The 23946-nt window shown below is 39.9% G+C and overlaps 1 protein-coding gene across 2 annotated transcripts in view; it reads left to right on the forward strand.

The window, feature by feature from the left end:
• urb1 (URB1 ribosome biogenesis homolog) overlaps nucleotides 1–23946 on the forward strand; it is a 72556-nt gene that overhangs the window by 28265 nt on the left and 20345 nt on the right. For both annotated transcript variants that reach the window (XM_088346108.1, XM_088346111.1), the window contains 14 exons: nucleotides 3857–4015; nucleotides 10954–11153; nucleotides 12240–12452; nucleotides 12512–12697; nucleotides 15167–15980; nucleotides 17440–17638; nucleotides 17728–17914; nucleotides 18016–18071; nucleotides 18797–18987; nucleotides 19050–19160; nucleotides 21225–21288; nucleotides 21358–21526; nucleotides 23517–23619; nucleotides 23683–23843. In XM_088346108.1, the coding sequence (XP_088202234.1) occupies nucleotides 3857–4015; nucleotides 10954–11153; nucleotides 12240–12452; nucleotides 12512–12697; nucleotides 15167–15980; nucleotides 17440–17638; nucleotides 17728–17914; nucleotides 18016–18071; nucleotides 18797–18987; nucleotides 19050–19160; nucleotides 21225–21288; nucleotides 21358–21526; nucleotides 23517–23619; nucleotides 23683–23843 (2813 nt within the window). The remainder of the gene's footprint in view (nucleotides 1–3856; nucleotides 4016–10953; nucleotides 11154–12239; nucleotides 12453–12511; nucleotides 12698–15166; nucleotides 15981–17439; nucleotides 17639–17727; nucleotides 17915–18015; nucleotides 18072–18796; nucleotides 18988–19049; nucleotides 19161–21224; nucleotides 21289–21357; nucleotides 21527–23516; nucleotides 23620–23682; nucleotides 23844–23946) is intronic.

Consider the following 23946-nt stretch of genomic DNA (forward strand, 5'->3'; position numbering starts at 1 on the left):
CATTGTTGCTGATCTGTTTGCTCTAAAACCATATTGACTTTCATTAATCAATTTATGTTTATCTACAAATTGTTCTAGTCTATTATTGTAAAGTCTCTCTAATATTTTAGAGAACTGAGGAAGCAGAGATACCGGTCTATAGTTTGTAAAAATGTGCTCGTTTCCATTTTTGTATGTTGGTATAACTTTTGCTATTTTCATTTGATTTGGAAATTTACCTGTTAGAAATGATAGATTACAGATGTAGGTCAATGGTTTCACAATGCTATTTATAATTTGCTTAACTAGTACCATATCAATGTCAAAACAATCCATAGACGTTTTGTTTTTACAGTTGTTAACTAAGATTTCTGATTCCGTAACCCCAGATAAAAACATGGTCTTGGAGTTCATTTTTATCAGTGACTCAAATTGTTTACCACTGCACTCTGGGATATTTGCAGCGAGTTCTGGTCCAACATTTACAACATAACATTGAATTTCTTCACAACTTGATTTAAATTATAATTTTCACTGTTATTATCAATAAAATAATTTGGATATTTATTACTTACATTATTTCCTTTTATTATACTATTTAATATATCCCAAATACCTTTGATATTACTTTTTTTATAATGTAATAAATTGGTATAGTATAATTTCTTGCTTGCTCTTAATATTCCTGTCAATTTGTTTTTATACGTTTTATATTGGGATTCGGCTTCCTCAGTTCTTAGTTTCCATATAAGGTGTTTTTTTTCTTACAAGCATTATATAAACCCTTAGTTATCCATGGATGGTTTACAGATTTATTCTTAATATTAGTTTGTCTCATTGGGCAATTTTTGTTATACTTGTTGGTGAATATTTCCAAAAATATGTCAAACGCATGATCCACATCATCTGTACCATATATAACATTCCAGTTTTGTTTAACTAAGTCATCATAGAGTGATATAATAGTCTCTTCAGTTCTAACTTGTTTGTAAACATAATCCTTAGTTGATTTTTGTCTTGTAAACTTTTCATCATACACTGTAAATACTGGTAGGTGATCAGACATATCACAAACCAGTAATCCGCTGACGTTTGTAAATTCCATATTATTTGTAAATATATTGTCAATGAGTATTGCACTATGTGAAGTGAATCTACTAGGCCTTAATATAGTTGGGTACAAACTCATACTGTACATTATATTAATATAGTCATCAATGTTTTTATGTTTGTTTGGATTCATTAGATCGATGTTGAGATCCCAACAAATGAATAGTGTTTTGGCGCCTATTGTTGAATATGTTTTTTCAGCCCAGTTTGTGAAGGTTTCCAGATTTGAGCCCGGTTATCTATATACTCAACTGACTATAATATTTTTCCTTTTTTTATTTATAATTTCTATTGTAATACATTCAAGTAAATCGTCAATGACAAATGACATGTTTTATACTGTTTTCGATTTAAATCTTTTGTGCGCATATATTGCTACTCCTCCTCCTATTTTGTTTGTTCTATTTACATAGTTCAAATTATAGTCGTTTAATTCAGAATTAACACCCCTTTCCTTACTGAACCACGTTTCAGAAACTGCAATGACACTAAACGGGTTCTCTAATTGCCGTAAGCATTCAGTGATGTCATCAAAATTTGTGTACATGCTTCTACTGTTAAAGTGTATTATTCAGAATTTCCCTTCAGATTTAACAAAAGTATTCTATTAATTTCCAGCATAATATTTGCAATTGTCTGAGCTAGTTGATAGAAATTTGTGGTCAGGATGGAAGTCATCTAATCTTGAATTATTAGAGTCAGTGTGATCAACAATGCTCAGTTCCGGTAGATCATGGCCTAATATATTATGATGTTGTTTTTTTTATTGTGATCTGTAATAAAGGTGTCCATATTGTCAGTCCAGGATGCCATTGTATCACTTCAGGCAAATCTGTCCATCTTCTGCATTTCTCGGACCGAAAGTATTTTTGCTTCTTCTGGAGTGCCTTTTAACTTAATGTATACTCTACAGTTTGAAGTCTAAGTTCCTTGTATCTTGTTTGTTTTCCTCAAAAGTCGAGCCTGTCTTGCAATGTCATTGTTGATGTTTCCAGCTCTGCTGAGGTAGCAAGAGCAGGCAATATCCTCCAGACTGGGCAGAGAGCAACCAACGATTCTCTGGGGTGTGTTGATGACCCTCTGAAGTGTTTTCCCGTCTGCTGCCTTGCACCCAACATACCACACCATATTGCAATATGCCAGAATGCTCTCCACTGCGGCTCTGTAGATGGACACCAGCAGATGCTGTTTCAGATTATTTTTCCTGAGCACTCTCAGGAAATTGAGTCGCTGCTGGGCCTTCCCTACCACCGCTCTGGTGTTTGCAGACCAGAAGAGGTTGTTGGAGATGTGCACACCCAGGAATTTGAAAGAGTGGACTCTCTCTACACAGTGTCCGTTTAAAATGAGTGGTGCTGGGTTCTTGCCTTTCCTCCTGAAGTCTAGTATGAGTTCTTTTGTTTTTGTGGTGTTTAACATGAGGTTGTTTTTCGAACACCACGTTGTCAGTGACGCCACCTCTTCCCAGTACGCCGCCTCGCCCCCTTCAGAGATGAGCCCGACCATGGTAGAATCGTCGGCGAACTTAACAATTGTGTTTGTGAGGTGGGTCGGTGAGCAGTCGGAGGTGTAGATGGTTTAAAGCAGGGGGCTCGGTACGCATCCTTGGGGGGAGTCGGTGCTCAGTTTTAGGGTGGGAGAGACGTGATTGCAGAGTTTCACGGACTGAGGGCGGTTTGAAAGGAAGTCCATTATCCAGTAGCAGATGGAGGAAGAGAGTCCAAGGTGAGATAATGGTATTGAAGGCTTAGCTGGAGTCCAGAAAGAGCATTCTGACGTAGCTCCCCCGGTGGTCCAGGTGGCTCAGCGCGGTGTGAAGTGCGGTGTTTATGGCGTCATTGGTGGTGCGGTTTGCCCTGTAGGCACTCTGGTGGGGGTCCAGTGTGGGTGCTATGGAGTCCTTGATGTGCTGGGACACCAACCTCTCAAAGCACTTCATGACCACAGGCGTAAGTGCGACAGGCCTGTAGTCATGGAGGCTTTCCACTGCTGACTTCTTGGGAATGGGAATTATGGTGGAGGTTTTGAAGCAGGGCAAGCTGCTGTTTATTAATACCAGCGAGCAGGAGATTTAGCACTATGCTAACGTTAGCATCCGGTGGAACGTAAACAGCAATCGCAATGACCACAGTTTGCTCTCTCGGTAGAATCAAGGGTCTACAAGACACTGCTAGAAACTCTATATCGGGTGACAATGTGTGTCAATGATTCTGCTGTTGTTGCACCACGTGTTATGCACTTAAGCGCATAGTCCTCTAGCCTTGTTTTTACTGGTGTCTCCGTCTCGGTCGTGCCGGTGTAGCGTGCGTCCTGCTAGTTGGACTGCAGCGTCGGGGATCGGCGGGTGAAGCCAAGACTCTGTGATAACAAAAATACTGCAATTCCGGACGAAGCTGTTGGTAGCGATGTACAGCTTCAATTCACTAATTTTGTGGACGATGGATCTGCCATTGGTCAGGAACATGCTCCGAAGCGCTGGTCTATCTGGTAGCCTTCTTAGCCCAGCAGCTAATTTGAGCTGGTTGATTGAAGTTGCAGGTGATGCACAGGGGGAGACACAGGCTGGGGATTAAAAACAAAACAGTTTTTAAACCTTTCCTGTGCGTTGACAGTCATACTCTTAGAAGACTTTATTCGCCTCTATTCCTAATAATCGTTTAGATCGTTGATTTTTCACTGCCATTCAACTTAGCAAGGGTAGCTTTGTGTGCCATCTTTGTATTTCCTGATCATTTTTAAACGCAACTCTAACACTTTCTTCCACTAGACGTCCTGGACATGCTGGATATTATCATGGATGGCACCAACTGCAAAATTGAGGAGTTTGGCACACCTATGAGTGAGGACCTCGTCATTCAGTCTTTTCCTTTCAGTGTTGCTGTTCCTGCTGCTCTGGAGGCCCGTAATAACCTGACTCCAGACAAAGGTAAAAAATACCTTCTTTCTGAACGTACAATTAGCTCTGGCCTCTAAACTATGACGATAATTATTATTACATATTTTTTGCCATAAATAATAAAAACGTTCGGTAAAAGTCAACTGTAATTACATTACCCGAACACCGAAAAAATAGGGGAGCAAATAAAAACGCAAGTTCTAGACCAGGAGTCAGCAACCTTTTTGGAGTGACGTTTTAAATTTCCTTGTAAATCAGTGTGCCACACCAAGATTAATGACTCGCACAACATTTTTTTAATATCCAACAGAGCTGTCATTTTACACCAGTCCAAATTTACAACATTAATATACATTTTAATCATATAACTCAGTGTTTTTCAACCCTTTTTGAACCAAGGTACACTTTAATTTATAAAAAAGTTCCGAGGCACACCGTCCATCGAAAATGTTTGAAAATGAAGTTATGTCAAATATTTCACTGTACTACCTCATAAGCAGATAATTAGTATATAAAAAGAAGAAAATAATACTTAAAACAAGAAAAAATGATGTGCTTTGTTTTTATTTTTTACAGTGCAATCTTAAACCGTTTTGATAAAACAAATTAAGTTATTAAATGTACTGTGTTACCTAAAGAGCAGATAATTAGTACATAAAAGGTACATACAAATCTACTGCCACCTGCTGATATGGATGACTATTACAGTTCATCATCTGAAGATTGCAAAAATACTGAATAATGGTCTGATTTGTTGGAAAGTTAAATTTCGGCAAATTCCAGCGGCACACTACACGAGGTATCATGGCACACTAGTGTGCCCCGGCCCACTGGTTGAAAAACACTGGTAACTGACCAATTTATCTTCCACTATTCTTGTTCATCTATCAAGTAAAAAATGAATGTGAATAACAAGTGGAAAGGGCTGTCGCCATCGATGACTTCAACTTTTTGCCACAAGAATTAACCAGAATCAACCATTCTTCATTAACAATGAACTACCATCAAAAAACAAGTGTTATGGACAGCTACCATACCATTCATCAATGATATTTTGTTGCAGAAAACTAGAAATAACAGCAGCAAAGCAGAAGGAATGCGCGCGCACACACGCCATCAGTAAATGGTTTTCTGTGCTTTGCTATGCAGTGAGCTATGTAATAGCTTGCTTTAGTGGTGGTGTTTTTAGCAGTGACAAAGGTCTGGGTCTGTGTTTGTGTTCCGTACCAGGACACTGCGCGTTTTAATGTCTCCACCATGTCAGACCTTTAATTCATGTTCATGTTTCGTCTCGTAAGGACGATTAACACTTGCTGTGCGAGTTACAACGCTCGAGGCATAATGCACAAAAAAGCACGGTCAATTTTTTGCACAAAACCTCATTCGTCTGTCCACGATGGCTGGAAAGAACGATATGTGTTCGCTCGAGGAGCCATCATGATTGGTTCATTTATCGCGCTTGTGTTTCGTTGGCTGGGTTAAAACACGGATCCCCCCTCTGCAAGGCGCCGGGCAAACACAAACTGACACACGTAGCAGAGGAGGAGGGGCGCTAAAGTAAAGCCTCTAAATAACACGAAAATGAATAACTGAAAATGTCTAAATTCAGGTAAAAATGCGCATTTTTGAAATATACCGTATTTTCCGCACTATAAGGCGCACCGGGTTATAGGGCGCACCCCGAAAAAATAGTTTTTGGTCCAATTTTTGACATAGATAAGACGCACCGGATTATAAGGCGCTACAATGGGAACGTGGACAAAACAGTCAGATAGTTAAGTCCAACTTATTACCCCCTTAACATTCCCAAAGCTTGCAAAGACGCAAATACGTGTCGAGAACACGTGCGGATGCGGTGTCCGTACGATGTCACTCAAATGCATCGTTCCATCATTCGGAAGGTTCAAGTCTTGGGATTCAAGAAATGCCAACCATTCCTGAGTTTCTATTTTCTTTTTCGCTCGCAACTTTACTGTGCATATGACAATAAACACTTGAATTGAGTTTAATTTAAAAATAGACACTCCATTCCATCCATTATCTGCACCGCTTATCACAGAAACATCGAGTTCAGTCTGAAACAAGATACAGGGACAATATAAAACCCGAAGTAGCTCACCGAAGTCGTTGTGTTCATCATAATGTGCAGCCAATGTCCTCTTATATCCGTGAGGGTAGTAAATCCAGGAGAATAAAATAATTTCAAATACAGAATAGAAAAAAATGCTTTCTCTATGCCGTCAGCCACGTGCCATAAACATTCATCTTTTTTGGCCAATTGCAGGCTTTGTGTTGCCGTTTAAGCCAATGCCAGCCTGTAAATGATAAAAAGGATCCGCCCCTTGACCTCCGAATAACTTTAGCCAATAGTGATCAATTCAAATGATGATTGACACATTGGTTAGCCAATGAAACGCCGGTAAATAAATCACAGCATACACCGTTGTTTTGGCCAATTGCAGGCTTTGTGTTGCCGTTTAAGCCAATGCCAGCCTGTAAATGATAAAAAGGATCCGCCCCTTGACCTCTGAATAAGTTTAGCCAATAGTGATTGATTCAAATGATGATTGACACATTGGTTAGCCAATGAAACACCGGTAAATAAATCCCAGCATACACCGTGTACTACTTGGCGTTCGGGGGAAAATCGAGTCGGCGGCTGCAAGTTAAATGGAAAACTTTGCAATTTTAAAATTGATCCATAAATAAGGCACACTGTATTATAAGGCGCATGGTCAGCTTTTGAAAAAAATAAAGGCTTTTAGGTGCGCCTTATAGTGCGGAAAATACGGTAATCATTATCATTTTGCTATGCGCTCGAGTGCCACTGCTTAACCCCTCGCCTGCCACTGCTGGCACGCATGTCATAGGTTGCCGACCCCTGTTCTAGACCAACAATCAGGAGACAAAGAATGGGGCATGGACCATCCAATCATTTCGTCGAAATTGCAATAACAATATAACTTGCAATAATATACAGAATTAAAAGCTAAACAACCTCAACAAATGTATTTCATTCTGCAGTCAAGATTACTGGCGGGCCACATATTATTAATTCTATGACAGAGGCCGGGGCCACTAAAAATTTGATCGCTAGCTGTAAATGTCCCAGGGTCGGACTTTGGACATGCCTGGCATGGTGTCTTATATTTCCTGGTTGCTGATTGGAGCAGTCCGAATGAATTTTTTACATGACTAATTACAAATTAATAACTCTTATATAGATGCTGTTAGCGAGGAATCGGATTACAATTAAGAAGCAGGTATTACATCATTATGATATTAAATAATACATTAAATGAAGGAGGATTTCATTCTTGACACCCACCTAATCAACAAAGTAGAGTGCTTATTTGCTCTAAAAGTGAGCTCCATTGCTGCGTCCCTGTGTGTTTACCAGGTGTGCTCGTACCTGACTTGGCAGAAGCATCAACTTACACTATATATAAATAGATAGGCCATTGGAATTTTTGTCGTGGAGTCTGAAAATAAAACCAAAATGCCTCACAGAAATCAAGTGATACTCATTTTTTGCGAGTAAACTTGTGTATCGTTTGGCTCTTTACTACAAACCCCACAGTGTTTTGAGCTTTAATCTGTGCTGAAATTTTTGCCATTGCCATGTTTCATGGCAGTCTGACTTTAAAGACTACACAAAAAATTGAGAAAAACCTAAAAAGTGCATTAAAATGGTGCTGAAACGCCTGCTCTGGTGGCTTGTTCATTAAAGCCTTGTTATGTAAAGTTTCGCCGCACCCTACTGGTCGCACCTAAGTGGACAGCTCTATTTAGAAAACCAGATTTTATGGCACAGTTTCACTAAAAAGAGCAGCTCTTTTGGCTCCCAAATGGGTCCTCAGATTTTCTTTTTAATCATACAGTGCATCCGGAAAGTATTCACAGCGCTTCACTTTTTCCACATTCCAAATTGTATTAATTTAATCTCTTATCTCAAAATTCTACACAAAATACTCCATTATGACAATGTGAAAAAGTTTTTTTTTTACTTTTTTTGAATTTATTAAAAATAGAAAACTAAGAAATCACATTTACATAAGTATTCACAGCCTTTGCTTAATACTTTGTTGATCCAACTTTGGCAACAAATAGAGCCTCAAGTCTTTTTGAATATAATCCCACAAGTTTAGCACGCCTATCTTTAGGCAGTTTTGCCCATTCTTCTTTGCAATAAGTCTCAAGCTCAATCAGGTTGGATGGGAGACGTTTGTGCACAGCCATTTTCAGATCTCTCCAGAGATGTTCGATCGGATTCAAGTCTGGACTGGGCCACTCCAGGACATTCACGGAGTGTTTCTGAAGCCAATCTTTTAAAATCTTGGCTGTGTGCTTTGGGTCGTTGTCCTGCTGAAAAATTAACCTTTGCCCGAGCCTGAGGTCAAGAGCGCTCTGGAGCAGGTTTTCATCCAGGATATCTCTATATATTGCTGCATTCATTTTTCCTTCTATCCTGACTAGTCTGCCAGTTCCTGCTGCTGAAAAACATCCCCACAGCATGATGCTGCCACCACCATGCTTCACTGTAGGGATGGTATTGGCCTGGTGATGAGCGGTGCCTGGTTTCCTCCAAACATGGCGCCTGGCATTCACACCAAAGAGTTCAATCTTTGTCTCATCAGACCAGAGAATTTTGTTTCTCGTGGTCTGAGAGTCATTCAGGTGCTTTTTGGCAAATTCCAGACGGGCTTCCATGTTCCTTTTACTAAGGAGTGGCTTTCGTCTGGCCACTCTACCGTACAGGCCTGATTGGTGGATTGCTGCAGAGATGGTTGTCCTTCTGGAAGGCTCTCCTCTCTCCACAGAGGAACGCTGGAGCTCTGAAAGAGTGACCATCGGGTTCTTGGTCACCTCCCTGACTATGGCCCTTCTTGCCCGATCGCTCAGTTTAGAAGGCCGGCCAGCTCTAGGAAGAGTCCTGGTGGTTCCAAATGTCTTCCATTTACGAATAATGGAGGCCACTGTGCTCATTGGGACCTTCAAAGCAGCAGAATTTTTTCTGTATCCTTCCCCAGATTTGTGCCTCAAGACAATCCTGTCTCGCAGGTCTACAAAAAGTTCTTTTGACATCATGCTTGGTGTTTGTGCTCTGACATGCACACTCAACTGTGGGAACTTATATAGACAGGTGTGTGCCTTTCCAAATCATGTCCAATTAACTGAATTTACTGCAGGTGGACTCCCAATTAAGCTGTAGAAAGATCTCAAGGATGATCAGTGGAAAAAAGATGCACATGAGCTCAATTTTGAGCTTCATGGCAAAGGCTGTGAATACTTATGTAAATGTGATTTCTTAGTTTTCTATTTTTAATAAATTCAAAAAAAATAAAAAAAATAAAAACGTTTTCACAGTGTCATAATGGAGTATTTTGGGGCGGCAGTAGCTCAGGAGGTAGAGCGATCGTCTTAGGATTAAGGGATCCCAGTTCGAATCCCAGCTTGTCCGTGTTACATGTCGAAGTGTCCGTGGGTAAGACATTGAACCCCCAATTACCCCCAATAAGCAGGTTAGCGCCTTACATGGCAGCACAGATCACGGCCGCTATTGGTAAATGTGAAGCACACTGTAAAGCGCTTTGGGAAGTCATTGACTTGAAAAGCGCTATATAAATGCAGATAATTTCATTTCATTTCATATTTTGTGTAGAATTTTGAGATAAGAGATTAAATTAATACAATTTGGAATGAGGTTGTAACATAACAAAATGTGGAAAAAGTGAAGCACTGTGAATACTTTCCGGATGCACTGTATATTATCAATAATAGTAATACAACATTATACACCAAATTATTTAGTCATTAGTAGCGGAGGGATCCCTAAAAACAAATAATGTGTAAAATACCAAACAAAGTTAGCTTTTTACCCACTGAACAGATTTAAAGTCGAACAACAACACAAAATCCCTGAAAATGCAAAACAATAAAATAATTTTTAACTCTTCTGTGCTTCAGAAAAATAATGAAAATGCAAACCCCCAAAAAATATTTCCAATTTTATTTTAACCAGTTTGGACATGGATCTATTGAATACACTTTGCTTCGGAGCAACCAATATCAGGAAAATTAGTCCAAACTTGGCTCATTTTCGTGCTCAGTACTTTCTTTGGGTTTTCCGTGTTTGTAAACACGTGTAACCGGCAATGTGTAACGTATCCAAGCTGCAAGTGCATTGTTGAAGAAAAGCTGCAGAATTCATGTCAGTTTATAAGCCCATTGAAATGATCTAAAATGATCTGCATTTATATAGCGCTTTTCATGTCAATGACTTCCCAAAGCGCTTTACATTGTGCTTCACATTTCCCAATAGCGGCCGTGATCTGTGCAGCCATGTAAGGCGCTAACCTGCTTATTGGGGGTAATTGGGGGTTCAATGTCTTACCCACGGACACTTCGACATGTAACACGGACAAGCCGGGATTCGAACTGGGATCCCTTAATCCTAAAACGATCGCTCTACCTCCTGAGCTACTGCCGCCCCAATAGTCAGCGGGATCCACTACCACTCTGTATGGGTCTTCTGCAGTACGACAAAGACTTGACGTCCTCAGAATCGCCTGTCACCGCGCATGACTCTACCGTGCCGACACAAAAAGATCATAGATAGGAAAAGCTCAAAACATTGCAAAGTATGTGCTAGCAACAAGATATTGGCTTTGATTTAGTTATCTAAGGGAACAAAAAAGTTCTTTTGGATTTTGATTTTTTTTCTTTTTAAAGTACTTGCAAAATTGGCCTTGAAAGTGCTTAAAAAGAGCTTAAAGTTGGCAATGGAAAATGTATACGTACGCTGTGTTTTATGATTTCCAATGTGTCATATTTATTATTTTTGTCGCTTCCTACCACAAATTATTTTCAGGTTTGTCATCCTTACCCTCAGCTTCAAATTGCGCTTTAACTTGTCAATACAGTATACTTATAGACTTAAAATGATTGTGTGTGTTTACTTCCTGTAGTGGCTGTGTTCGAGTACCTGTCCACCGTTTTGTGTCACATCCTGCATAGTCAGCGCGATCCACTACCACTCTGTATGGGTCTTCTGCAGTACGACAAAGACTTGACGTCCTCAGAATCGCCTGTCACCGCGCATGACTCTACCGTGCATCTTCACCGCTATTACTCTCAGTGGCTACCGAAGCCCTGCCGAGTAAACCTGGTCAGTTTGCCACATTGCATCTAGCCATATTTGAGGAGGACATGGAAAGACCCAAGTTACAGTTTTTAGGTTTCACCACAAATTCTTGGTAATCATTACAAATGATCCTTTTAATGGTTTCAAGCCTCAATGTGAATTTAATTTTAATAAAATGCTATTGCGATTCAAATAGTCAGCAAAACAAATGCATACAAATAATTTTTGAGCCCCCGTATTGTCTCATGGGGCTTTTTTTTCCAATGTTACATTTTCTAGACACTCATTAGCCAACTGGCTGCCAGGTAATGCTCGCCTTTAGGCACTATTGTTCATAATTCTTTTGTTCTGCAATGTCGCTCACCTTACACACATCACGCTAGCGAATGTCACTGAGTTCTGGGATAAAGGCATCTTTCTTTTACCATTGTGTTCTTCTCTAGCCATCATCTGAGCCACCAGGCTGCAGGTTATGGTCGCCGCTAGCAGCTATTGCTATTGTTAACTGCTCCTGCTTCGTTCTTCAGTGTCATTTACCTTTCACAACTTGCAATGCTAGTAAACGCCGCTAAGTTGTGGGATTCAGGCATGTTGCACTTTTCATCTTCAACTTTTTTTCTCATTGTTCCACTGTTCTGGGACGTGAGCGGCCGGAAAAAGTTTTGGCCGCTCATATCGCTGAGTTCGGGGTTCAGACTATGACAAATTCTGTTTTGCTCTTGCAATCATTTACTGGCCTTATGAGTCGCTTCTCCCGGTAGCTGTTACAGTAAGCCAATTAAACCAGTTTTGACCACTTCTAGCTATTGTCTCTCTTCAGCCACATTGCGTGTATCCTGATTTCTCTGTCATTTTGTTGTTGCTGGCAGGGACGGCAGCTTTCATGTCCACAAGAAAATATGGAAGTCAGCTTCCAGATTTTGCACAATTTTCCGCTCCATTGGTGTGTCTTCTTTCTAATGCGTACTTAAATGTGGAAATGTCCTTAAGCCCTGTGGCGTGGAGAAGCAAAGTTCGATTTACTCCGTATTCTAAATTGTAAAATTTACGTTCTTGTTTTTTAGTGTCAATTTTAGACTGTTTACAATTGTTTTTCTTTTTTTCTTCCAGTTCGAATCCTCAGAAAATCATCCAAACAAAACATCACTGTCTTTCACAGCTCTAATGAAAACCGCATACCTAGATGGTCTGAGTCCAATGCTCAAGGACACATTCCGAACTCAAGTGGAGCACGCCATGGGCTCCATGGCAGTGGTTGACCTTCCCCTGTCCATCAAACAAATACTACTCTACATCAAATCGACAGTGGATCGCTTTGGCACAGTAAGAAGGCTGGAAAAATGATTGTTAATGCTCAGTTATGTATTTCATTTTCTTCTTAGTTTTCAAAATACAGTGGCTGTGCCATCTTGAAGACGTTAATGCAAATACTCCAAGATCTAGTATCAAAGCTGAAAAGTTGTCAGACGTCCTCGGACACTCATCCCACAGAACCGACTAAGCTCGATGGAACGGAGCTCTTCCTCGAGATGAGCCAGTTGCCTAATGTGGAGGCTGACAAAGAGCAAGTGAGGAATACTAACACGTTAAAGTTTTCAGATTTTGAAGGATCTCCATGATTAATTAAAATACAGTCCTGGATTTAAAACTAGACTCATTTTTAAACTTCCACTTGCAAGGAATGTCATACCCTTATATTTTTTCCTTGCTTTAATCGCCCCTTTATTTTTTAACACTAGTCCTAGTTGTTGATTGGTTATGGCTGTGCAACTCAGAAAGGGTAGAGATTTGTGTACCTGCTTTCCATTTCTTAATAATCGCAAGCTTTTTTCAATGGTTATCATGTTGACATGATTTGCTTTTGCCTTTTGTGTTACTGTAAGTCCTCAGACCCATTGCAAATAAATACTGTGGAAAAACAGTATTTTAATACAATACATTTTGGAAGCACACGAGATTCCGAACTTTATGAGAATAAAGAAAGGCATTGTGGAAAGGAGTTCAGCCAATAGCATATCAGCATTTTTGTGATGTGCCCTGATGCAATCTGATAACACACCAGCATTTTACATTAGGTGGACTAATAACAGACCGGCATCTTGGAGACATAACTCAACATATGCATAAATGCCACAATTCATAATGTTTTGTAGTTGAGTTGTCAGAGTGGGTTGAAAGTCATATGCCAGGATCACCATATACCAGTGGTCTACGGAATTTCTTCCCAATTTCTTTACATTTACTGGCAACATCCACTTTATTTATCGTGTATCCAGTTTTAGATTAATATTGATTTCTAGGTCGTTTCTGACGGATTAGCTTTAACCTAAAGGTGGGGTGCGTAGTTTGAGGTGTCCTTAAAAAAGTTAAATATTTTCTCAAGTATGTGTTGACAACGTCCAACTAAGTTCAAATTTCCCCATATGCTTTATTTTTTAATCACGCCTATCTGCTTTTGTTTTATTTTTAGCAAAGCTATACAGGGTGGAACAACATTAGGAAGTGAAAAGGTGGTTTTGGGGGTCAACAGAGAGACTTCATGCTAGTTCCTGCGTTTTTTTTGTTGGTTTTTTTTTTTGGTCAAACATGAAAATAGTGCAAGCAAGAAAAGGCCTTTTTCAAATATACCGTAAATTCCAGACTATAGAGCGCACCTGATTATAAGCCGCACCCACCACATTTTAAGAGGTAAACCGATTTTGTACTTACACAAGCCGCACCTGAATATAAGCCGCATGCGCCCACATTAAAAAAATGTAACACAAACACAAAATTAACCCAGACCCGACTTTAAGTCCCGCGATTGTAACTGAATATCCTTCATTAAAGTACACAGTCCAAAAATCACAGCCGGCAAAATGAACAGAAAATGATACCAGTACTTAAGGTTTGATGCACACCGGCAGAGTCCGAGTCCCGTTGAAAGTAATCCAAAGAAAAAAGTGTATATTTCCAAAGGTAAGGGTGGGAAAAATATATATCCACTATTGTCCGTGGTGTCCACAAACACTCACCTTTACCGGTCCCCACTTCCCGTCAGCCCTCGTTTGTTACGCCCCTTCTTTTTAATTCGCTGTCCAAAACATATCAGAATAAATGTCCAAAATAAATACATTACAAAAATATACAGTTGCAAATACATATTATACATGGTTACACATATTTACAAAGAAAGACGGTACACTGAGAGAGTTTTCAAAGCTTTAATAAAAATAATATAACTTTCGTCCGTGCAGTTAATGGTAGCAACACGCTAGCAACACGCTCGCAACACAGTAAACGGGTCTGTTAAAAAAAACATACCGTTCCTGTAAAAATTACGGTAAACCATCCTCATCTTCCTCCTTAGAACTGAAGCCATCAAAGTCGTCTTCCTCAGTGTCGGAAAGAAACTTTGTCATATAGACGTCGTCCCATGCTCCCATCCACTCCTGATTCTGTGCCCTCCTCTCCGTCACGCAGCAGACCGGCTTTTCGGAACCCGTTGGTGATGGTGGATTTTGTGATGCTGCCCCACGCTGTCAGGATCCACTGGCAGACTTGCGAAAAAGTTGCCTTTCGCATGTGGACAGTTTTAGTGAAAGATTTCTCGCCGCTAGTCAAGCCAAGAAGTTGCAGTCTTCCTCGGCGCATATATTCCACCGGTCTAAATCTTACCTTTTGTACTCGAGCGCCGCTGGCAGCCATTAGAAAAATTTCATAAATTGGCTGCATCGCTGAATAAGCCGCAGGGTTGAAAGTTTGGGGAAAAAGTAGCGGCTTATAGTCCGGAATTTACTGTAGTCCAAACGCCAACACAAACCCTGAAAAAGATGAAAAATAGTTTGGGTTTTTTTGAGCGCATCCAAGAAATACACAAACTAGCACTAGCATTTTAAACGAGCTGACTGAGGCTGCAATAATGACATAGGCCAGGAGATGGTGGCAGTGAGTTGAAAACTTCCAAATTCCGTACATCTCCTTAAACCACAAAGAGTTTTTCTTTAGAGTTAGCGGTTGGATGTTATTGTAGTTCACGTTTACCTTATTTTTTTCAGATGCTTCTCTCAACATTTAGCTCTATCCTCAAGCATCCGTGCTTGCAACAATGGTACCTGTCACTGGAAGCAGGCAACCTGCCACTTCACTCTTTGAACCCCTCCACACTGCGAAGCCTTTGCGCTCAGCTGAGCGATGATATAACCAACCTTTTAAAGAAAAATGCTCCCACTATATGCCAGCTGGGTCACGCTGAACTTCTCACACCTTATGCAGAGGCTATTGAGAAGGCCGTGCACAAGGAGCTAAAGGAAATAAGATCCAAGATTCCCAAGGAGGAGTCAAGACCTCTCAAAGCTTTCCTGTCTTTGCATTGCTACATGGACCCCTCCAAAGTCAGAGATTTGGTGTCTGCGTTGCTGCTCCTCCCACAGGAGAAGCTCTTCGCTACACAAGGCGAGTTGAGCGTTTACGGCCAGGCTACGCTCCAGATTCTCACTGAGAACCAGGAAGGTGACGACGGCATCCTCCTCTCGAAGGCTCACCTGGGCGGACTGGGCACACTCTTGCTGTCCTACTCCAGCCCAAGTCTGAAGGCCTTTTTGCTGCAGATGTTATCCCGAGATCCCATCAACGCCCGATTCATCCACACTGACCTTCTACGGGAGTGCCTCCATTGTCCTGGGGTGGACTCTTTGTCCATTGCAAACCTGCTGGTAAGCAACTGCTCTACCAAGCGCCTTTTCTTTGAGAGATGGTGTCTGCAGTTGGAAAATGTCAAGATGATGATCGACAAGTTGGGAGACTTCCTACCACTGATCAGAGCGTACTTGCTTGCAGCAGAGAGAGAGGATCCGGCCGTGCCAAAAGATGGTTTGTATTACGGTAGCGACAAATTCACACAACTTTTATATACTAGCTCACTAATCAAGCCGGCCAAGCACAAACGGTAATAATATCATTATTAAAATAAGTACTACTCTAATCTCTTGTTACTTCGCCCATCATACTTTGCTGCCTCAGTTTATTGCATGTTGATTCCATTATCCCATGTCGCATGTGCGCTTTTTTTGTCTGTTCTGTCCACAAAGCATCAACTGCACTTATAGTGCCGGGATCCATTATCGACGATCTCATACTGCTGCAGGCGGGGACCAGCAGACTGCACTTATGTTGAAAATTCAATTAAAAGTCTCCCAGAGAAAAACACAAGCAGGCTTTTAAGCTAATAAGCCAGAGTTTGCGTGTATCTTCTCTGTACTTTGTCCCTAGGTGCTTTGTGGCATAAACATTTCCAGACAGAGGGAAACTGCACGTGTGCCCAAACAATCTGATTACACAAATGCATATACATGCTCAAGTAATTGGGAAATTGGAGGTCTAACCCAACCATTGAAATCAGAATACAGAGATACCTCAGTTTTCATGGTTAACAGGGGCCAAAACCACCTATGAAGGTGAAAATCCGCGTAGTAGCGTTGCACCTTCCTAAAAGTGCCCAAAATGTTAAACTTTCCTCGTAATGATGTCATTACCGACATACTTTGTCACAGTCGTATACTATAACGAATATAGATCTACAAAAAATAACACAGCTTGTGAGCGTTGTTAGCAGGACTTGCAGCCTCGCTACTGCTTTCTCTCCCGACGCTGCCTCAGTCGATTTACGGACCCAATAACGATCTAGGGAGCACCCAGTGGTGATCAGCCTTTTCTTTGTACTAGCTTTCGGACTAAGACCTTAATATGAGTATTTTGCGGGTTTACTTGGATTTGTATTACATTATTATTGTAATACTGGTAACATTCTATTTCTAATCGTATTATTGGTTACATGACAACGTACCCAATGACAGGTTCTCACATGCACATCCATTGCCTATGCAAGTCTGTCATCCAGACTTTATTTCTAGATTCAAAAGAAAAGATGAAACAAAGCCCGATATTCCTATGCCCGGCTTTTGTAGAATGAGGCAAAGATAATTTGTTACACTATCTCATCCTTCATTTGTCCTCATTGGTTAGCAAATAGCGTCGGCATCAACCATCAAACACGATGAACTCGAGTGCTACAAGAAACTTGGATACTAAAAGAAAATGTCAGGTATAATGTAGGGACGTTGGTTAAGCTTAGATTCCATCCAATTATGGTCCTTGAATATGCAACATTTATAGTCTCCCTTTTAACTACTATGGGCCAATATCTATGAATGTTTTTCAATTATTTGCTGCTATAAGTCTAATTGAACCAATCCAATTTGAACACACTCATACCATGTAGCATTTCTTAACAAGTGTTCATGTAATACTGAAACTTGATCCACTTTTGTAGTTCAACAAGAGGTTTTAAATACGCTGAAGGAGAACCTCCTACCTAAGTTGATCCAGTTTGCTCTTGGAGGCATGACAGAAGCCACCACCGCGGTCGAATTGTTGGCGGCTCTCATCAAGCTCTCTGCTGACTCGGATGACATAAGGGGCTTTATGAAAAACCTGCCTGATGCCCTGCAGAAAGTGGACAATTTTGAAAGGTCGTTTTTTCTGCGCATTCACGAGTCATCCGAGTCAACATATCAAACGATTAACTGTGTTTTTTTTGGGGGGGGTTTCCCGCTATCAGTTGGCAGCTGGTAGCCATCATCACAGAAAAGCTGTCCGACTCCCCGGATGAAGAAGTCAAATGGAGAAAGTGTGTGACAACATCAGCCCTCAAGTGTCTGATTGCCTCTTACACTCATGCTAAAGATCAGGTTTCAGCTAGCTCTGCTCAAGAGCAAAAGGTTTTGGAGATACTGCAGAGACTCGTGGTAGGGTCACTAACATATTTTTCTTAGTTTTCAATTGAGAATTAAATGAGGTCACTGATATTTCGATTTATGCTTCTGTTTTGTTTGCTATCTCTTTGCAGAAGAGTGAGGACATTGCTTCAACAGACTGGAATGCTTTTGTAAAGAGTGGACTGAAGTGAGTCAGCTGATTTTTCTTTTTTATAAACGTTTTTTTTCTCACTTTACAGTGTGGAATACAAGGTTTTTTCGACCCTTTTTCAGGATTTTTTTCCCACTCTATGACATAGACAACAAACAATAAGGCATGCTTATGAAATTCAAACTGATGTGCTGGTGCATACAATGAGTTAGGTCTCCAAGATGCCTTTTTGCTTTTGGTGGATGTCATATAAAATGCTGGACTGCTATTGGTTTGCATCATGAAAATGCTAATATGCTATTAGCTCAACATTCAAAATGTTTTTTTCACTATTCATTTCAGAATCTAGTGTGTTTTGTAAATACTTAGCCAGTCTGTGATTCAGTGCTGTATTTTTGTATTGAATTGCAGGGATGATAAAGGGAGGAGCAGAAAACATGATAACCATGGAAGAGAGATGCGAAAAAAGCACAGAAACTGTTAACCTCGCTAATTTGCACGGTCGTAACCAATCGACATTCGGGATTAATAATATAAAAAAGTTGACTAACAAAGCAAGAACCTTGACATGACATTTTTATATAGTAGAAATTTTTAAATCAGTCTAATTCTTAATCCGCCATCGCCGTCTTCTCCCCAATCTGCATCTACCTGCCACTCACCTTGGAGGCCTGGATAGATTAATGCTGTATCCCCGGGTGGTCTACTGTATTATTTATTCATTTCTGTTGAGTAATGTATTACTATGTGCTGTTTGCTAGGTACCGCTACAGAGATGAGCCTTTTCTCAACACTTTTTTAAATCTTCTGGAAGTGATGTACAACCCAATAGGCTTTCCAAATACTCTGATCCCTTTAACTTCGCTCTATATGATGATTATGGGCCACTCCTTTTTCCTGCCCACCATGTTGGAGTCTGACGATGACAGCCCAAGCAAGAGTCAGGCTAAAGGTACATAAATCAAAAATACAAACTTGATGAAACCTTGCTAAAAGAAATGTCTCTGTCTCTAGAAGCCTTGGTGTCACTCCTCCTTTGTCTGGTGAGGAAATGCCCAGCTGTATGCAACACGAACCATTTCTTAGTACTCCTGGGTGCATATGGAGCCACACTCAGTAAAACAGGTAATGTCAAAGGATATCTAACGGTAACGGTTTTATCTGAACATGAGACAAAAGTGTGTCTAAATCAACTCAATCATACATTAAACTTGCCATGGGTATACAAGGACATAGACTCACAGTATAGCCCCACAATATGACCAAATGAATTTACCGTATTGCAGGGGAATAGGATATGGCAGTTGGCTAATACTTTCCGAAAGCACAGAACCCTAGATAAACCATTAAAATAACAATGTAGTATATGGTAAGTACTACTTATACGCAATCTACATTACCTCCTTCAGTGCCATAATTTAAACATACGTTTTCAGAAGCATTGTCCCTGAAAACTTGAAAGATCTTTTTTATTTTTTATTTTTTTTTTAAATGTTATAAAGGGTTTGGCGCTGCTAATCTTTAAGTATCGCGCCTTTGGGAATGATTTCCATCAGATGGCAGGAATTGCTTTAAGCCCATCTCTGTCAACACACAGATTATTTCTATAAAGGATGGTGAAGGCCCTTATTAATTGTCGGGATGGAGTGGATGATGTTTCTTGCACTTCCGCGATTGCCATGACGACCAAATCACGTGATACAGTCACCGGAAACATTGGGGCCTGAAAAGTTCTTGCAATGTTCATGCATCGTTCATGCATGAGTTCAGTGTTCTTGCAATAAAATGTTATTTTGCAAGCAGAGTGCCCTTGTGTTTATAGAAAGCAGTTTGAACATTTGAGGTATCACAAATATATGTAAATTTAAAAAAAAAGCACCAAACTAAATTTCTGCTTGAAATGCTTTATTTCACAAAAAGACATTTTTCTCAATAGTATTTTTCAAGAATCTTAACAATGTTCAACTATCGTTTACTACACAATGGTAAGAGCTAGAAGCTTTATTTTGATGTGTCCTATGCCTATATAGCTACAGAGCAAAATATTCTGTAGGCCATCACAAATGAGTCAAAACGGCAAAAATTGGCTGGCACCGGCACTTCTCATTCGAATTGTTTAAATATAAATCAATGCTTGGGGAGCTGTTAGTGTGACCTCTTCATATTTCTGGATAATCTCAAGCCTTGTTCCATAGTTATCGTGTTTTTGCTTCTAAAGCTAATAAAAAGAGTACAAAAATACTAATATTAGAAAGTCTTCGAGATTTTGAACTGAACAAATAAAGAGAAAGGAATTGTGGGAAAGAGTTCAGCTTATTGGCAATTTCATGATGCTGTAACGCTAACCAATAGCAGACGAGCATTTCATATGGCGTCGACCAATATCGCACAGGATCTTTAGAGATATAAGTCGTCATTTGCACGATTACCACAAATTTTGGATTTTATAAATTTTTGGTCACACAAAATAATTTTTTGATCTTGTATCGTGGGGAAAGTTTTATATATATATATATATATATATATATATAGGGGCCCAAAAATTCAACTCATAAAGTGAAAACATTGTGAAGCAGAGTTGCCATATCACAGGGGTCTACTTTATCTGACGGGAAGGAAGGGATATATCATAAAAAAAAAAAAAAATACAATATTGAATACTTTGATTAGCCATGTAAAAACAACCACAAAGAATGTAAATGCACTAAAACCTTCCAATGATACAATATTTGTTATTGACACTCACGAACAGGCACTACTTTTAAAATAATTGGTATAGTTTACGCACCATAAACATTAATATCAATGAATAAAGACAAAACAACTCATTATTATTATCATTAGGGGAAACATGAAATTGAACAAATTAAAAGAAATTGGGTTTTGTTCCTTTATCAGCATTTCTCCAACCACAAAATACACTACACATGAGGAAATATTACATTAACTATTTTTTTGTTTTCAGTATGGATAAGTTGTTGTGACTTGGCTCTAATCAGTTTTGAGGTTAAAAAGCTTCTCTTTCAATTAAAATGTTACTTTATTCGTGGTTAATATTTGTATTCTTTTGTTCATTTTTTAAAATCAATATTTACCAAACATTTTACTGTATATAATATGACAATAACATTTCATTTTTTGATTATGTGATTATTTTTGTTACCCATCATATTTTGTTTCTTCAAACAGATCAGAAAATTCTGCTGCTCCTTCAGGAATATGAAAAAAACGGCGTCAGTCTTCTCAAATTTCAGTTAGTGTTTTTTGATTTCACCTGATCTCACTGATTGTTGGTCCAGACTCACACTTAGTTCTTTCACAGATCCATTATTTGGGGCCCAGCAGCTTTAGAGCACCACAAAGCCAGGAAAAGCTTAGGAGCGTCTCTGTGGAAGGAGACCCAATCGGACGACATCTTGGCCTTGCTCAACGCCGACAAAATGCTCAGAACCATTGCTCGCTTTCCGCAGTCGCGCAGGATTATTGCTCAGGTTTGCTTGAAAATTCATGCATTAAAAGGATTATTTAAATAAACGCTTTAAGTGTGGTTTGGTGGTTGGTGTGAAATTCAGTTAAAACCCCAGGATAAGACATTAATCTGTTCTAAGGTGGGTGTTACAGATTGAAATTGCCGTATGAATAGAAACCTAAGCTAATGCATATTAAAACACCAGTATCCAAGATAAAAACGTGAAAATAACAAAATAATATGTAGTAACTTCTACATATGTGTTCTAAATGTGCACACGATTAAATAAATATACATGTCAAGTCATGTTTATTTGTATAGCCCTTAATCACAAGAAGTATCAGAGGGCCATTATTACGCTGCCCCATGATCTAAAACTTACATGAGGGCTTAGTATGAGGAAATAAAGAAACCTAGAGAAGGGGCTGAACATTACTTAATACTCCCTCTAGGATGACCAGGCTGCAATTTATGTTGCCGGGCATCAACAATTAATACACAGAAACGTGTAATTTGATCTGACCTTTGGTGTGACGTGACTTGGGTTGGTGCAGATGAGTGAGTGTGTGGATGCACATATTGGAGGAGACAGTGGAATCAAATCTGTTTTATTAGGGGATTGCCATTTCCTTATTTTGATAAAACTGTAATCCCTCGTTTTTCGCAGTGGTTCGGCTTCAAAGACGTTCCGCCATAGTCTAAACCCACGATGTTCAAACCTTCATTTATTGTTTTAGAAAATACTCAAGAACAAACTTAGTCGACAAGCCCAAGCATTTAACAAATAAATAATAACTTGTGTACTGTCAAATTATAATAAAAAAATTAATCTTTACCTTCAATTGCAAAACTGTTTTAATTAAGGACACGCTCCACTTTAAATGGTACCATATTTTCACGCCCATACACAAAAGTCTTTGATTATATTCAAATCACAAAGCCTGCCTTTTTGGCAGACGTGACAGAGGACAGCAGTGTGGGATTCCGTGCGAAGAGTTTCTCCCCGCCGAGAATTGTCCCACCTAGCTGGAGCTTGTACACGTCACTTGCGCTATGTCACTCAAACCATAAAACTACTTCGTATCTCACTTAAATCTCACTTTTTAGGAATCTAATAGCGAAAATGTCACCAAAACATCCATCTATCCATCCATCCATTATCTGCACCCCTTATCCTCAGTAGGGAGTCGGGGTCACCAAAACATTCTGTCTCGCATTTGTTGGGAATGTAATAGAACAGTAATGCACATTGTACAGAAATCACTTTGCGAAAATGTCATTAAAATTACTGTTTCTCATTTGTTGGGAATGTAATAAAACGGTAATGCACTTTTGAGAAAGTAGCATCTTTACTTTGCCTTTTCTTCCCAATATAACTGGGATTGAAAATGTTATATGCTCTACAATAAAGCTTATCACGCTGAAATGAACTGTCAAGTTATCAACAGATAAAACAGGAAACGAACGTTTCAGATTTCTCGTCTCCATCAAACAAGACTTAAGACATTAATAAATTGTATTCTACTTGAATAAAGAGAACCCGTGCGCGCTCCTGCTGGGGGGAACAATTCTCGGAACAACACTGGCCGTTCAAGGTGCGGCGTGGGGGTGATGGATGCCTGAATAGGTGCACAGTTTCACAAAGAGTGGGAGGAAGCGCCGGGTGGATTATGCCACAATTTGTGAATGGCTTATGGACGCGTGGACTGGCTTTTCTGCTCGGACTGCTGTTCGATCGTTTTCAAAAGCCGGCATAATTCCGGAGGGGCCACACGGCATGGAAAGTGGCTCGGAAAATGAACTAATGGCATCATGTCTTAAACATGTTTTATGGGAATAACTAGAATGACAATATTACAACTTTTCATTGTTAAAGATTTGAAAGAATAACAACTCATGGGGTCCTTTTTGCATCTAAGAGTTAAACAAGGAATTAATAACATTGCAGTTTGGGAAAAATATTGATACTCTTGCTTCCCTGTTTGAAAACAAACATTTTGCAACATTTCCAGGATCATCAAGTGAAGCTGTTCCACATGAAAGATGAGAAGAACCAAAGCGATTTGTACGACCCCTGCTTCCTCCTTCCTCTCTTCAGTGCCATTCTTCGACCGGGTAGGTGAATTTCACACCAGCTTTGCCATTCGCTCGTTTTCACGTTGCCGTCTCTCATGGCAGAGTCCGTGGTGGATTGCTTCAAGTTTGTCTCCACCCATGCACTCGGCTTAACCTTGGTGGCTGTAAGCAGCTACAATTCTGATGTGCGAGCGGCGGCTTATCACGTACTTGGATGCTTCAACCAGCACCTGGAGGCTGCTCGCTTCAAAGAGAGGCGACAGGTATAAAATATATATATATATATATATATATATACAGTGGAACCTCGGTTCTCGACCATAATCCGTTCCAGAACCCTGTACGAAAACCGATTTGGTCGATCAC

This window comes from Urocampus carinirostris, chromosome 10, assembly GCF_059441175.1.
Source record: "Urocampus carinirostris isolate Australia breed hairy pipefish chromosome 10, RoL_Ucar_1.0, whole genome shotgun sequence".
NCBI classification, from domain to species: domain Eukaryota; kingdom Metazoa; phylum Chordata; class Actinopteri; order Syngnathiformes; family Syngnathidae; genus Urocampus; species Urocampus carinirostris.